The sequence below is a fragment of the Cervus elaphus genome, chromosome 4, assembly GCF_910594005.1.
Source record: "Cervus elaphus chromosome 4, mCerEla1.1, whole genome shotgun sequence".
Taxonomy (NCBI): domain Eukaryota; kingdom Metazoa; phylum Chordata; class Mammalia; order Artiodactyla; family Cervidae; genus Cervus; species Cervus elaphus.
In genome coordinates this window covers 39,588,420-39,601,749 of record NC_057818.1, presented here as the reverse complement: position 1 = coordinate 39,601,749, position 13,330 = coordinate 39,588,420, and the positions used below count along the sequence as shown (strand labels likewise).

At 49.4% G+C, this 13,330-nt stretch overlaps 2 protein-coding genes across 5 annotated transcripts in view; one reads left to right on the top strand and one right to left on the bottom strand.

Annotated features, from left to right (window-relative positions):
• The first annotated feature begins 1 nt into the window (after window position 1).
• On the top strand, window positions 2-13,060 carry DHODH (dihydroorotate dehydrogenase (quinone)). 2 transcript variants are annotated; one of them, XM_043898973.1, is made up of 9 exons: window positions 2-109; window positions 2,213-2,425; window positions 4,348-4,547; window positions 7,007-7,089; window positions 9,486-9,673; window positions 10,283-10,396; window positions 11,745-11,898; window positions 12,059-12,180; window positions 12,709-13,060. In XM_043898973.1, exons 1-9 carry the CDS (start codon window positions 89-91, stop codon window positions 12,784-12,786), a joined length of 1,173 nt encoding a protein of 390 aa, XP_043754908.1. In that variant the 5' UTR covers window positions 2-88; the 3' UTR covers window positions 12,787-13,060. The 2 variants fall into 2 exon arrangements, with proteins under 2 accessions (XP_043754908.1, XP_043754907.1); XM_043898972.1 differs by having other exon boundaries at window positions 12,059-12,218.
• The window catches only part of TXNL4B (thioredoxin like 4B), a 53,206-nt gene continuing 44,510 nt past the window's right edge, over window positions 4,635-13,330 (bottom strand). The window contains exons 4-6 of one of the 3 annotated variants that reach the window (XR_006340537.1): window positions 7,518-7,801; window positions 5,003-5,137; window positions 4,635-4,838 (exon numbers count right to left, since the gene is read on the bottom strand). Coding sequence is in view for 1 of the 3 variants with exons in the window: in XM_043898975.1 (XP_043754910.1) it covers window positions 7,732-7,801 (70 nt within the window). In the remaining 2 variants the exon portion in view is untranslated. Of the gene's footprint in view, window positions 4,839-5,002; window positions 5,138-7,189; window positions 7,802-13,330 lie in introns of those variants that run through there. The other 2 variants (XR_006340538.1, XM_043898975.1) reach the window with 2 other exon arrangements.

Here is a 13,330-nt window from a genome sequence, read left to right as displayed (position 1 = left end):
CCTTCCCCTCCGCGGGCCGGGGATTAGAGGACGTCTCCGTCTCCTCCAATGGAAACGAGCCAGAGGCGGGCCCAGTGGCGGCCGGAGCATGGCGTGGAGGCTGCTCAAAGTGAGTGCAGCTGGTGCTGCTAAGGTGGCAGCGCGGAGAAGCACGGGCGGGAAGCCGGGCGAGGGGAGGATGAAGGGCTAGTTTGGGCGAGGTGTGGACGGGAGCGGGATCCGAGAGTGTGGGCCTTTTAGGGTAGTGCGTGCAGGTTTGCAGACCCCTGCTGATGGTCATGAGCGTGCATTTACATACGTACTTGGTCACTGTGTAAATGGTACGTGTAAGCAGTGTAGATGCTATGTAAGAGCACGTGGGCTTTTACTGAACTAAGCAGGGGACGCTTCGTGAACACAGGACCGCCTAGCATTGTGTGCAGGATCCAACCTGCAGTGAAATTACAGTAAAACAGTGCCAGCCTCTTTAGATAAACTTTTAGGGCAGGGTTTTCGTAACGGCATTCTGTGGATCTGTGGATCCACTCAAGGGGGGTTCCTGCAATCTCCTGGAGGAGGCTAGAAGTGTAGACAATGAATACTAGATCTATGTTGACCGCTAGGAGTGACCCTTAAAGGCAAAGCTGATCAGGTCACCTCCTTGTTTAGGGAACCAAACCCAAAACTTTATTCTGGCCAAGACCCCTGCCTGCCTCCCCAGCTTATTTTTAAGCCGTACTTTTCCTCACTCCTTGATTCCAGACAAACCTTTCCCCTTTCCCCATTCATTGAGTGCATCTCATTCTCCTTTGCCGCCTAGAGCGTAGAGGGCCGTTACCATCGTCCCCTCCCCAGCCACCACCCTGGCGCCTAGCTAACTTCTGTTTATTCTTTGAATATCAGCTTTAAGACACTTCCTCAAGGAAGCCTTTCCCTACCTCTGAGATTAGGTTAGGTGCTTCCATCACTTTTTTCTTCATAGCACTGTCACAGCTGTACGTTTGCATGATCATGGATTTCTCTCTCCTCCTGAGGTTGTACTCATGAAGGCAGGGACTTGAGCCTGGCATCCATCGTTGAGTGCACAGTCACTATGGGGTGAATGAGTGAGTGAGTGACTCAGCGCCTGGCAGTGATAAGTAAAGTATTATGAGCCATGTTTGAGCTTGGTGCCAGAAGACATGATGTTGGATGTAAGAACAGAGTTGTGGTTGCCAAGGGGTAGGAGAGGTGGAAGAGGGGAGGACTGGGATTGGGGCTTAGCAGATGCAAGCTATTATATATAGGATGGGTAAACAACAAGGTCCTACTGTATAGCACAGGGAGCTATATTCAATATCCAGTGATAAACCATAATGGAAAAATATGAAAAAAAATATATATGTATAACGGAATCACTTTGCTATACAGCAAAAATTAACACATTATAAATCAACTATACTTCAATAAAATTTTAAAAAAGACCTTAAAAATTTTTTTTTGCAACCCTCTTTTGCATCCTGAAGTGGAATTTTTGTATAATGCAATCTTTCTATATATAATTTAAAAGGTCAACATAATGTCCTAAGTGGAATATAAAGGAGAAATGAATTTATAATAATATGTATTTTGACCCATAAATATTAGGGCATGAGTCATCTAGGTGGTGGGTCAGGTGTGTAAGCTTCTACTTAGAAATTCTAGTGCCACAGGAATGTCTTCTGAGATGATGAGTGATTCTTGTTAATGTTCTCTGCTAAACAGTATGGTGAGCCCTCAGTCAACAAGGTAATTGCATTTCTGGAAAGTCAATGCAGATGAAAACCACATAGGATTGTGTTTATGTGGGGAAATAGAATCTGTGGTTCTAGGCTCAGTTAGTATGAACAGATATTTGTACCTAGTGACTGTCAGTAGGGTTTTCAAAAGTCATAGAGGCACTTCTGAGTTTACTGACGCCCACTCACTAAATCTATTACCAGTCTCCTCCAATTTCCACTGCATACGCCTCTTGAAACCCCTGGCCTGGAGTCCTTTGGGGCAGAGGAGTGAGTGTCTGCAGAAGTGCAGATACAGCCTCTGCCTGTAGAGGCCAATATGCGAGCAGGAACGGAGACCAGCATTAGCAGAAGGCTAGGAATGTGACTGAATGTAAAGGCCATTATGTTCCCTGTGAGCATGTAAAGTGTGTGAAGAGTTTAGAGATGGTACCTCAGCCTGGCCTTGAGGGGATCCCACTGGCTCTTTTTTCTAGAAGCGGGCCCAGGATGCCATGGTGATCCTGGGGGGCGGAGGACTTCTCTTCGCCTCCTACTTGACGGCCACGGGGGATGAGCATTTCTACGCTGAACTCTTGATGCCGGCTCTGCAGCGGCTGCTGGACCCTGAGACAGCCCACAGGCTGGCTGTTCGCTTCACCTCCCTGGGGCTCCTTCCTCGCACTGCGTTTCAAGACTCTGCCATGCTGGTAGGTGCTCCTATAACACCTTGTGCGATAGACACAAAGGTCAAGGTCAGAGTCTGCTAATTTATTCAGCTGGGGCTGATCCTTTTGAAAACCAGAATCTCAAGTTAGCCCCCAAACTGCCATCCCCATCTATAGATCAGGAACACTGAGGTGCAGAGGAGTTAAGTGACTTACCCAAAGGCACCCAGCCAGGAAGTGGCTGAGCCAGGATCCACACCCATGGAGTCTGGCTCAGCATCCTTCCCCTTAGCCACCATCCCTGCCTCACCGAGGTCTCAGGTAGCTCAGAGTTCACCTCTGCTGAAAAGGGAAGCATGCCAGCATCACTAGCAGCGAATGTGATGAAGGGATGTCTAGCCAAGCCCTTTGAGGAAAGCATACAGCTCCTGTCCCAGCCTCATTCCTTCCTGCATTTAATCATGGGCGCCATGTGTCCCCTCACTCTTCTGTGTGATGGGGTTTCTGCAGCAAACAAAGTGGAAGAATGCACGTCCTCCGAGAATCTACATCCTCATGTAAGCCCTGACAGTTTCCACTGAAGAGATTCATACCAGATGGGGGACATAAGAATGATGTGAACGTGAAGAAAACACCAAGAAGCCCTCAGACCTCTCTGGAGAAGGGTCACTATTATCAAAGTGGGCTTCCCTACATTTTCCCTTTGTGTCTTCGTATCTCTTTTATTTCCCATCCTGCAGTTTTGAGATGTGTGTCACCTTTTTTCAGAAAAGTGAAAATTTTCTTTGGATTCCTTTCAGTTAGAGAAAATAGGTTACTAATGTAGCTCTTTCATAGCAAAGCCAAGTGGCATAAAGAAAACTTTGGAAAAGCAGGGGAGACCTGTACAGAGTGCTCTAGACTGGTGCCAGCCCCATTTGACCATCATCTCTGGGCTTTGAGGACCGAGGGCTGCCTGGGGGTCCTGTCGTGCAGCTGGGGTCAAGAGCTCCTCCTGGAACGCGGCCCCCAGTGCGGCCCCCTGCCTCCTAGTCCCTGAACCATATGCACGCACTCACCTCCATCTGTTCTTCCCCTCTGTGGAGCAGCCTTTCTTTCTGCTTCTGGGACCAGATGGCGTCAGCCTGGGACCCTTGCTAGTCCCGGCAAAGGCTTTCCTGCAATATCAGCTGACAGAGACAACTCCACTGGCAGCTGCTGGCTTTATGACAGCCTGATGCCTTTCCCATCTTTTAATGTATCTGTCTTGCTACTAGATTTGTTGTCTCCCATCAGGGTGAGAATCCTGAATCACTCAGGAGTCGGACTAGACCTGACAGTAACTAGGCCCAAATCATTCTCATTCTAGTGAACAATCAGGAATCCAGCCCACATCTGACAGGGAAGAACCTGGTCCTCCCAGCCTGGTTCTGGGGCCCAGCAATTGGAGCCGCTCAGCCAAGGACAGGAGTCCTGGGGACTCTGCTGGGCCTTCGTGTCGCCTGGCTGAGGAGGAGGGACACAGCGGAGGCTGACTTACTAAGATGATGAAAGGATCTTGCTGCCTGTTTCAGAATAGCACCCACTAGGGGCTGAAACCAATGAGCCACTCTCTGCCACCAAGGATAGTGGATAAGAAGGTACAATCCTTAACTGTGATTGGAAAAGGCAGCACCTGTCTCCTGTTCAACCCATGGTGGGAACGCTGTTCGTCTCCTTGCTGATGATAAAGCGTGATGGTTCTCGAACTTTGGCTGGCATCAGAATCAGCTGGAGAGCACTGATAAAGATCAATTCCCTCAGAGTTCCATTCTGCCCCCCACCCCACCCCTCCCCACAAAGACTCTGATTCCTTAGTCCAGGGATGGGCCCTGGGACCTGAGGCTTAACAGGCAAGCGATTCTGACGTAGGTATGCTGGGGACCATGCTTTAAGGAACACCAGAATGGCTTTCTCTGCCTGTGACTTTCTTTCCTTCTCCCTAGGAAGTGAGAGTCCTTGGCCATAAATTCAGAAATCCAGTGGGAATCGCCGCAGGATTTGACAAGAATGGGGAAGCGGTGGATGGCCTTTACAAGATGGGCTTTGGTTTTGTTGAGATAGGCAGTGTAACCCCAGAACCTCAGGAAGGAAACCCCAGGCCCAGGGTCTTCCGCCTCCCGGAAGACCAAGCTATCATTAACAGGTAGGTGAGCGGCCGTACGACGTGGACATTTTTCTGTCATTTGGCATGTTCTGGAATCATGTTGAGCATAAAAGCAGGTTTTCTGATTTCAGTTTAATGTGTATACATGCTGGGGCTCGGAGGACTACGTAACAGCTACAGTCACAAGGTCACGAGCAGGAGAACGTGGGTGTGGATGTTGGCTCACTTGACTTTAGGGTGTGCGCTCTTTCCATGTTGTTACTTCCAGCACCCTTGCCGAGCTCGGTCCAGTAGAAATATTATGGAGTCCTGTATGTAATTTAAAGTATTCTAGTAGCCACAATAAAAATGTAAAAACAAACAGGTGAAATTAAAAATAATAATATATTCTACTACTTTATTATTATTAGTAGTTATTTATTATACTACTTAATTATAAATGCTTAATATATACTTTTAATATATAAGCAATATAAACATGACTGGCTATTTACCTTCTTTCACTTGTACCAAGCCTTTGAAATCCAGCATGTCATCCTTATAGCGGTCTCATTTTGACTGGCCAGGCTTCACTGTCAGTGGCCGCATGTGGTTAGTGGTTTGGACAGCACAGCCCCCGCCTTCAGTAACTGGGGAAGGTAATAATCAATATAGACAGCTGCTTTTAGGAAGTGAGATCCTTCTAGATTGTGTAAAGCCCTTCTATTTGGGACCCCTGGGCAGTTTTCACTACAGCAAACCCAGAAAGTGGCGAAGTTCCTCCTTTCTGGTAACAGTATTTTGAGAGCCTCCTTGGCAGGGGTGAGGGGGGCTGGGGGTGGGGAGGTTTGGGAGGCACCTTTGGGGTCATTAAGGGCCTGCTGGGAGGCTGATGTATGGAAGGTTTATCTGGCTGCACCTCCTGCTTTACTGTGCTTGTTTCAGGGAAAATTTCCAGCATTAGATGTTAAGTTAGTGATCTTTCCCCTGTAAAGTGGGATCGATAGCTTCAGAATGGTCAGATAAAAAATGTTTATGATTCACCTGCCACAAATGACCGTGGGTACCAGGATGACGGGGCCTGGTAGGAAGCAGTGTGTGAGAAGCGGCACGAGAGAGTAGGGCCTGAGCTCCGAGCTCGTGTGTTCCGGCTCCAGGCGTGTCTGGCCCAGGGTGGGTGCTGAATGAAGAGTCAATGAGTACATGTGTCTGTTAGGTGTTTCTGGTGCAGAACTTACTTACTGTTAAGTAGTAATGGGTGTGTGTTATTATTTTTTCCTCATAACGGGTATAGTAGGCAGTTCTAGGGTTGGTTGAGCAGTGGGGTGGTGTCAGGACTCTGGTCCAACCTCTGTGGGCCTTTGCTTCTTGCAGCCTGAGCTGCAAGCATATGTCCTCACATGAGGACATCAGAGAGCGAAAGGAAAATGAAGTATGGATATGGGGGGAGGCGGGTATTTTCCCAGAAGCTCCCTGGTAGGCAGCACTTTGTGTCTCAGTGACCAAGCCCCATCACATGTCACTGGCACTTTCACGCTGGGTCAGGGGAGCTGGGTTCCACTGGTAAGGAGGAGGAGGGGAGGCGGTGGCCATTTGAGCAGCACCCCTCGGTGGGCTGGGCACTGGAGATGAGAGACATGAGGCTCAGCCTTTGTGGAGTGTCTAGTGGCAGGTGATGGAGAAGATGTTGTCTCTTGTCCTCGAGAACGACTGTAACCCAGTAGGGGAATGGCAACCTTTATGTACATCCCGAGCCAGGAGGAAGATGGGTATAGAGCACTCCATGCATGCCAGGAGGTGAGGGAGCATTTGACTTGGGCCAGGAAGAGGGCGACTGGATGAGAGAAAGGATGCGGAAATGGAGTGGCAGGATGGGTTCCAGGAGACGAATTTGTGGGGCGAGGCAGGAGGCGGGAAGATAGGTTATCAGAGTGGTGAGGTCCCACTGCGTGGGAGCAGTGGGTGAGAGAAGGAGGAGGGGCTGGATCCAGACAGGTCTGAGGGCAGCTACGTTGTTGAGTCTGGGCTGTTTACAGTGCTAGTTGGCTGAGTGACTTGTTGGCAAATTGAATTTTTTCCCTCTATGCTTGATGGTGTTCTGGCAAGTTTTCTAGGACTTCCTGGGGTGTTTAGACTGTAGAAGTCTAATAACTGACTCTGATTTTTGCTTTTGTTTTTATGTCACAAATATATGGTGAAATGGGTTTCCCAGATTGCGCTAGTGGTAAAGAGCCTGCTTGCCAATGTAGGAGACATCACAGACAAGACATGGGCTTGATCCCTGGGTTGGGGAAGATCCCCTGGAGGAAGGCATGGCAACCCACTCCAGTATTCTTGCCTGGAGAATCCCAGGGACAGAGGAGACTGGCAGGCTGTAGTCCAGAGTCGCAAAGAATTGAACAGAACCGAAGCGACTTAGCGTGCACGCATATGGTGAAATGGTCAAGGAGCCATCGCCATCTCTCTAGTCTTTGCTTCCTGCCTGAGGGTCCTAACTGTGTCTCTCTCCTGTGCTCCAGATACGGATTTAACAGTCATGGACTCTCAGTGGTGGAACACAGGTTACGGGCCAGACAGCAGACGCAGGCCAGGCTCACAGAAGGTAAAGGGCACTGCATCAGAGGGCGGTTCCTCAGCTGTTGGAAGGAAACTTGTGGGAGAAAGTCAGGAATGTTCCCAGTGAAGTGAACATGATTGAGCAATAAGAAAAAAAAAGTGTGGAACTCAGGACTCCTCTCCTAGAGGAATTTTCCTGGCTCCACTACAGCATCCAAGCTTTTAATTGAACTTTGCAATTGAACAAAGATAACACTTAGTTCCTGCTTCATTACGTAACCTGTGTCACAAGTGGGCGATTTGGAAATAAGTAGTGCGGAGGGGCCGCTCTCTGACCACACGAGCAGGCCCTGGGTGCCTTCTTCATACATCCTGCTCTGTTGTCCTTTTCTCCATTATAGAAGTGATGCATGCTAACGATAGAACTGTTAGTAAATGCAGGGAAACATGAAGAAGAACACTAACATTACTCACACTCCTCCCCACTCAGGGATAACGATTTCCAGCATTGGGAAAGTACCCTCCATGACTTCTCTGGAAACACCATGCATTTTCGAAGGCCACCTTTGGAGGTGCTGATGCTGCTCCTGGGGCTCTCTGCCCTGCTATTCCTTGGGGGCACGCAGTGGTCCTGGCACAGAGGTGTCTTCACCGTATCTTCCTAGGCATCCTCTGGGGTTGGGTGAGGCTACGGCCGTCTTCCTCTTTCAGCAGGCCCCTCTGGAACGCCTTCCAGAAGTGTAGCCTCGTTAGATTTCCTGGTGGTGAGATGAAAAAAACCTGTGGATATTGGCTTCATTTCTAGAAGCAAGATTGAAAGTTAGCAACCTCTGGTTTGGGGAGTAGGAAGTGGCCTTGCTTGGAACTCCCTGGCTTTGGTAGGACCAGACCCTGCTATACTGTAGACCTTGCCACTCGGGGGACTTGCAGGTCACGGCAGCACTGTCATGGTGTGTGATACGCTCCTGCCTGGCCTCCCTTTCCTTCTTTTAATTGTCCACAGTGCCCTTTATGCCACCTTTCTCCTCTACTCCCTTGCCCGACCCCTCGACCCCCACTCTGGTGCTAACATTTGTTGGAATGAAGCAAAATCCCACAGCAGAGCTCTGCACATTGTGTTTAGCAGCAGCTGGAAGCCTTGAAGACAGCTTAGTCGCTTGCGTCATGCCAATAAACTTGAATTGTTAAAAGCTGTGGTGCCCTTTGGAGCTAGAGTAATTCAGCAGTTTTTGTCTAGCCCCCAAATGTTGTCATTTGGGGCAAATGACTACTAATGAAAGCCATTTCATGGCTACATGAAAATGATATTCTCTTTTAAACCAGTTTGCCTGGTGGAAAAAAATTACAGCTTCCAAACCATCTTAGCTTGATTTGGGAAGCTTGGAGATCCTGTTATATAACTTGTCTAATTGGGTTCCCTCTCCTCCCCTCCACCTATGAAATTAGCTACACGAATCTCATTTACATTCAAGCTGATGATAAAACAGGGACTGCATTTACAGTGTGTGATAGCAGGACCCTCCCTGACCTGGCACGTTTTGTGAACTAGCTGGACATCTCAGATCTTCTCTCAGCCAACTGGTGGGAAAAACAGCTGGCACCGTGGATATACTTTATCCTTTGCAGATAAGGTGCCATCCCAGGAGAAATCAAGCACAGACAAACCCTTGCTTTCACATATAGAAAAGTACCTTTCGGAAACACACTGAAAGTCAGAAATACAAGTCAGGTGAAAATTCCCTGTATTTTAGAGTAAGGTAACCATATTACCTACTGCACGCTGAGACAACACTTTTGGGAGTGGAAGGGACACAGGCACGAGTAATTATGCCCAGGCTACAGGAGTGTTCAGGGCTGGCCTGGAAGCTCTGGGATGTGCGGTCGCCTTAATTATAAGGGGGGGGGGGGTCCCATCTTGGGACGGAAATGATAACACTGTTATGCCTCTTCATTTTAGGCATGAGAATTGAAAATATTTTCCAGTCTATTTTATATGTATCCTTTAATTTTGCATTTTCTTCACAACCACACACCCAGTCACTTGACCCAAGTGCAGCAAGCAGCCCCTGAGAGTCAACAGCTGTCCTCTGGCATGCTGTTGACTTGTCTCTTCCCAGCTGTACTCCATGTATGAGCCCTACCTTTTTCATCACTAGCAGTTGCACTCCTAATGTCTCCATGCCCCATTAAATTTAAAAAAAGAAAAAGGGTGCAGAGAGAGCAGTAAAACATCCTAGTAGTTGCGCAGACGGAAGTGGAGGGTGGGTTAGGCTGGCAGGCGGGGCGCCATGCAAGCTCAGGGTTTGTCAGCTGGTGCGGGCAAGGGCACACTTGGAGCTGCAAGGCCTTAGGCTGCTCATGGGCTGCTGGTCAAGGACGGCTTCAAAATATTGTGTGGGAAATGGTGAGTGGGGACAAGATCCTGACCAGTGATATTTACAGATGGGCTGCCGCTGGGAATAAACCTGGGGAAGAATAAGACCTCGGTGGACGCTGCCTCTGACTACGCAGAGGGGGTTCGAGTCCTGGGTCCCTTGGCTGACTACCTGGTAGTGAACGTGTCCAGTCCCAACACGGCTGGGCTGCGGAGCCTTCAGGGAAAGGCTGAACTGCGCCGCCTGCTGACCAAGGTGGGCAATTACATGTCCAGGCCCCGCTCCACTAGTTTGACCTACCGTTCATCCTCTAGGGCCAAGCTTCAGCATCGCTATCTACTATCGAGGAGTTGTCCTTAAGACCTGGACCAGTTAGGACCCCTCACTTCCCTCTGATCCCCTATATAACACTGATTGTGCTCAGTATTAATCAACTGTTCAGTTATCTATCCCTGCTGTTAATCTACAGTATCGATGAGAGCAGGGACCACATCTCTCTCATTTACCACTCTGTTCCCAGCATCTAGCACATTGAATGATAGAATGACTTTTCATCAAACAGTACTTGTGACAGTATTTGCTGTCTCTTTTGGGGGCAAAAGTCTAAATAAACCTTAATGTTTTAGCCAATGCCAGTGACATTAGGGACTCACTCTTGGGGATTCCTTGGTTTAAAACAATGGAATCAGATCTATCTTGATGGGGCTGTTTGCATAACTGAGAGTGGTGTTTCCGGAGAAGGAGAAGCTGCTGGTGCCTTAGTTTGACAGTTGGGGTGAAGACGCACTGTCTATGGCCACAGGTCACGGTCACACTGTAGGCTGCAGGCTCAGGGTCCCCATCTCTGGCCCCATGTTGCTGTAGGTGCTGCAGGAGAGGGATGCCCTGAAGGTGGCCCACAAGCCAGCCGTCCTGGTGAAGATTGCGCCCGACCTCACAGCCCAGAACAAGGAGGATATTGCCAGCGTGGTCAGAGAGGTGAGGGTCAGGGCCTGGGGACACCCTTCACTGCCTGTAGAGGCCACCTGACCGGCTGGGTTAGCCTGGATGGCAGTTTCTGTTATCCTAAGGACTGGCTTGGTCTGTCATAATTCAGTGTATCACATATAGGCATTACTGTTTAGTCACTGAGTCATGTCTGACTTTGCGACCCCACGGACTGTGTAGCCTGCCGGGCTCCTCTGTTCATATGTAGGCATACCTCAGAGATATAGGAGGTTCAGTTCTGCCACTGCAAAAAAGCGAGTCATGGGAACTTCTTGGTTTCCCAGGGCACATAGACTCTGCTAGTATAGCCTGGGAATTTTCAGTGTGCAATAGCATTGCATCTAAAAAAACAATGTACATACCTTTTATTTTTTAAAAAGTGATCCTTGCAGATATCTCTGGTGATAGCTCTATTCTGGGAACTGCCCCTCCCCTTAAAAAATATATATTTACTTGTTTATTTACTTACTTATTTTGGCTGCGCTGGGTCTTAGACACCTGGAGTCTGGCACCTTAGACCACTCAGCCATCCTGACATGCTTGCGCTGGGTCTTAGTTGCAGAATGTGAACTCAGTTGTGGCATGCAGGATCTAGTTCCCTGACCAGGAATTGAACCCAGGCCTCCTGGATTGGGAGCATGGAGTCTTACCCACTAGACCACCAGGGAAGTCCAAAACAATGTATGTCATTGAATTAAAAAATGCTTTATTGCTGAAAGTATGCTAACCATCATCTGATACTGCAGGGTTGCCACAAAGTTTCAACTTGTAAAAAACTCAGTATCTGTGAAGCACAATGAAGTGAAGTGCCATAAAATGAGATATGCCGGTAATAAGAAAGTAAATGTTTGAATCAGTGTTTGAATGCGTCCTTTTCTCCTGCTTCTTCCCTCTTCTTCCTCCAGCAAGGGCTTTAAAGGTTGTGCGTCCTCCAGCCTTGGTCAGACTGCAGTGCTCCGTCTCCAGTGTAACACCGGGTCTCGGTGTCCCTGGAGACCAGTGCAAACCCAGACTGAGCCCCGCAGTTCTGCTTCAAGTCCTAGTTCCACCTCTTACTACCTGCAGGCCTTGGCACAGGACCCTCTAGTTTGAGTTGTTCTAAGGACTAAACCCCATCCTGGTGGAACCGTACAGTTGGTACGTGGTGGCTGTTATTGTTACGTTGAGGCTCATTCTGACACTTGCCCAGGAAGTATAATGAGCCAGGCCTGGTCTGGCTCTGGCTTCCGGGGGCTTAGGTGTGGGCGCCCGGCCTGCTGCTGTCTCAGACCTCCAGGGAAGCTTCTCTTAAGTCCGTCAGGCCCTGACCAGGGGGCTCTTTCTCTGTCTCCCCCTGCAGTTGGGCATCGATGGACTGATCGTCACGAACACCACAGAGAGTCGCCCTGCCAGCCTCCAGGGTGCCCTGCGCTCTGAACGAGGAGGGCTGAGCGGGAAGCCCCTCAGGGATTTATCAACACAAACCATCCGGGAGATGTATGCACTCACCCAAGGCAAGGACTCCGTGTCTGTCTGCAGAGCTCTGTGTGCGCGGGCTCCGGGGCCGTGATGGGACTGGGGTCTCAGCAGGGGGCTGGGGCTGGAGCCAGACTGAGCTCCTGTTTTCTCGTCTCGCCCCCCCTTCCTCACCGTGTCCCATGCACTTCTTTGCAGGCAGAGTTCCGATCGTCGGGGTTGGTGGTGTCAGCAGCGGGCAGGATGCGCTGGAGAAGATCCGGGCGGGAGCCTCCCTGGTGCAGCTGTACACGGCCCTCACCTACCGGGGCCCGCCCGTGGTGGGTGGGGTCAAGCGGGAGCTGGAAGCCCTTTTGAAGTGAGTGGGGCCACGTGTGGCTTGAACCAGGCGAAGTTAATGTGGTATCAACCAACTCAGAATGACTCAATCAAGGGGATTTCACCTGTCTCTATTCTTCATTCAAAAAGCATCTGAGGGGTACACCCCAAAAGCAGGGGGAAATTTCCCTGTTGCTCTTTTGACAAAGGTCATACAGTGCCAAAGAATTGAAGATTAACTTCCAAGACAGTGGTGTTTATAGGCCTAAGGCGTTCTGGCCACGTTCCTGTTAATTCGGTAACACTGGTTTGAGGTCAGGGAGCTGTCAGTACTTACAATGGATTCCCTTCCTTGTCTGAAGACCTGGGGAGATTCCTGGGTGAAGACAGTTCAGAGGGGATGAGGCATATGTTTGGGATAGCGAGACAAGCGCAGTCACCGACCAGATGGAGCCTGATTGAATGTGGGCTTCCAGTAAGAGCTGGGCTTTCCTTTACCATTTGCTGAAATGGTTTTGTTCTTTTTCCAGGGAGCAGGGTTTCGCCAGAGTCACAGATGCCATTGGGGCAGATCATCGGAGGTGAGGACTGGTTGCGGGGAAGCCTGATCCGGAACTGTTCTGCTAAATCAAGTTAGCCTTCCAGGCTGATGGAGAGAGGAGACCACATTCCCAGACCACAAGAGGCCTTCCTCCGGCTGGACTGTAAAAGCCAAGCCTGACGGTCAGCAGAAGCCACGTGAGGCTTTCCTCGATCACTTGTCCGACAGGAACTGTGTCCTTGATTCTTTCTAGATTCACAGTCCAGGATCCTTAAATATTACAGGGACAGTAGACATTTGGAGGGAAAGTCATGGTAAAATAAAGTCATTGAAAAACTGGACTTACGTTGCAACCCTCTTGCCTAGAAGCTGCCTGCAGGTCCTTCCAGCCTCTGCCCCCCAGGATCTGCTGTCGGCTTCCCAGGAGCTGGACTCTCTTTCATCCTATCTTTATTTAAAGTTTTAACTGTATTTTGAAAAAGTTTCAAATGTAGATAACAGCTGCAAGAATAGGGCTTGTGGACGGCCATCCTCTCCGTGTGTCTGGGCCCTGACCTCTTCGTCAAGGTACACGGGTCATGCTGGTCGTTTTAACTGCATTACTTGTGTAA

Bases quoted from the DNA above. Each gene is read 5' to 3' on its own strand.
- DHODH (XM_043898972.1), top strand. From the start codon at position 89: ATGGCGTGGAGGCTGCTCAAA. The intron at 2,426-4,347 runs GTAGGTGCTCCT...CCTTCTCCCTAG, and splicing joins TTCAAGACTCTGCCATGCTG to GAAGTGAGAGTCCTTGGCCA. The intron at 12,219-12,708 runs GTGAGTGGGGCC...TTCTTTTTCCAG, and splicing joins GAGCTGGAAGCCCTTTTGAA to GGAGCAGGGTTTCGCCAGAG.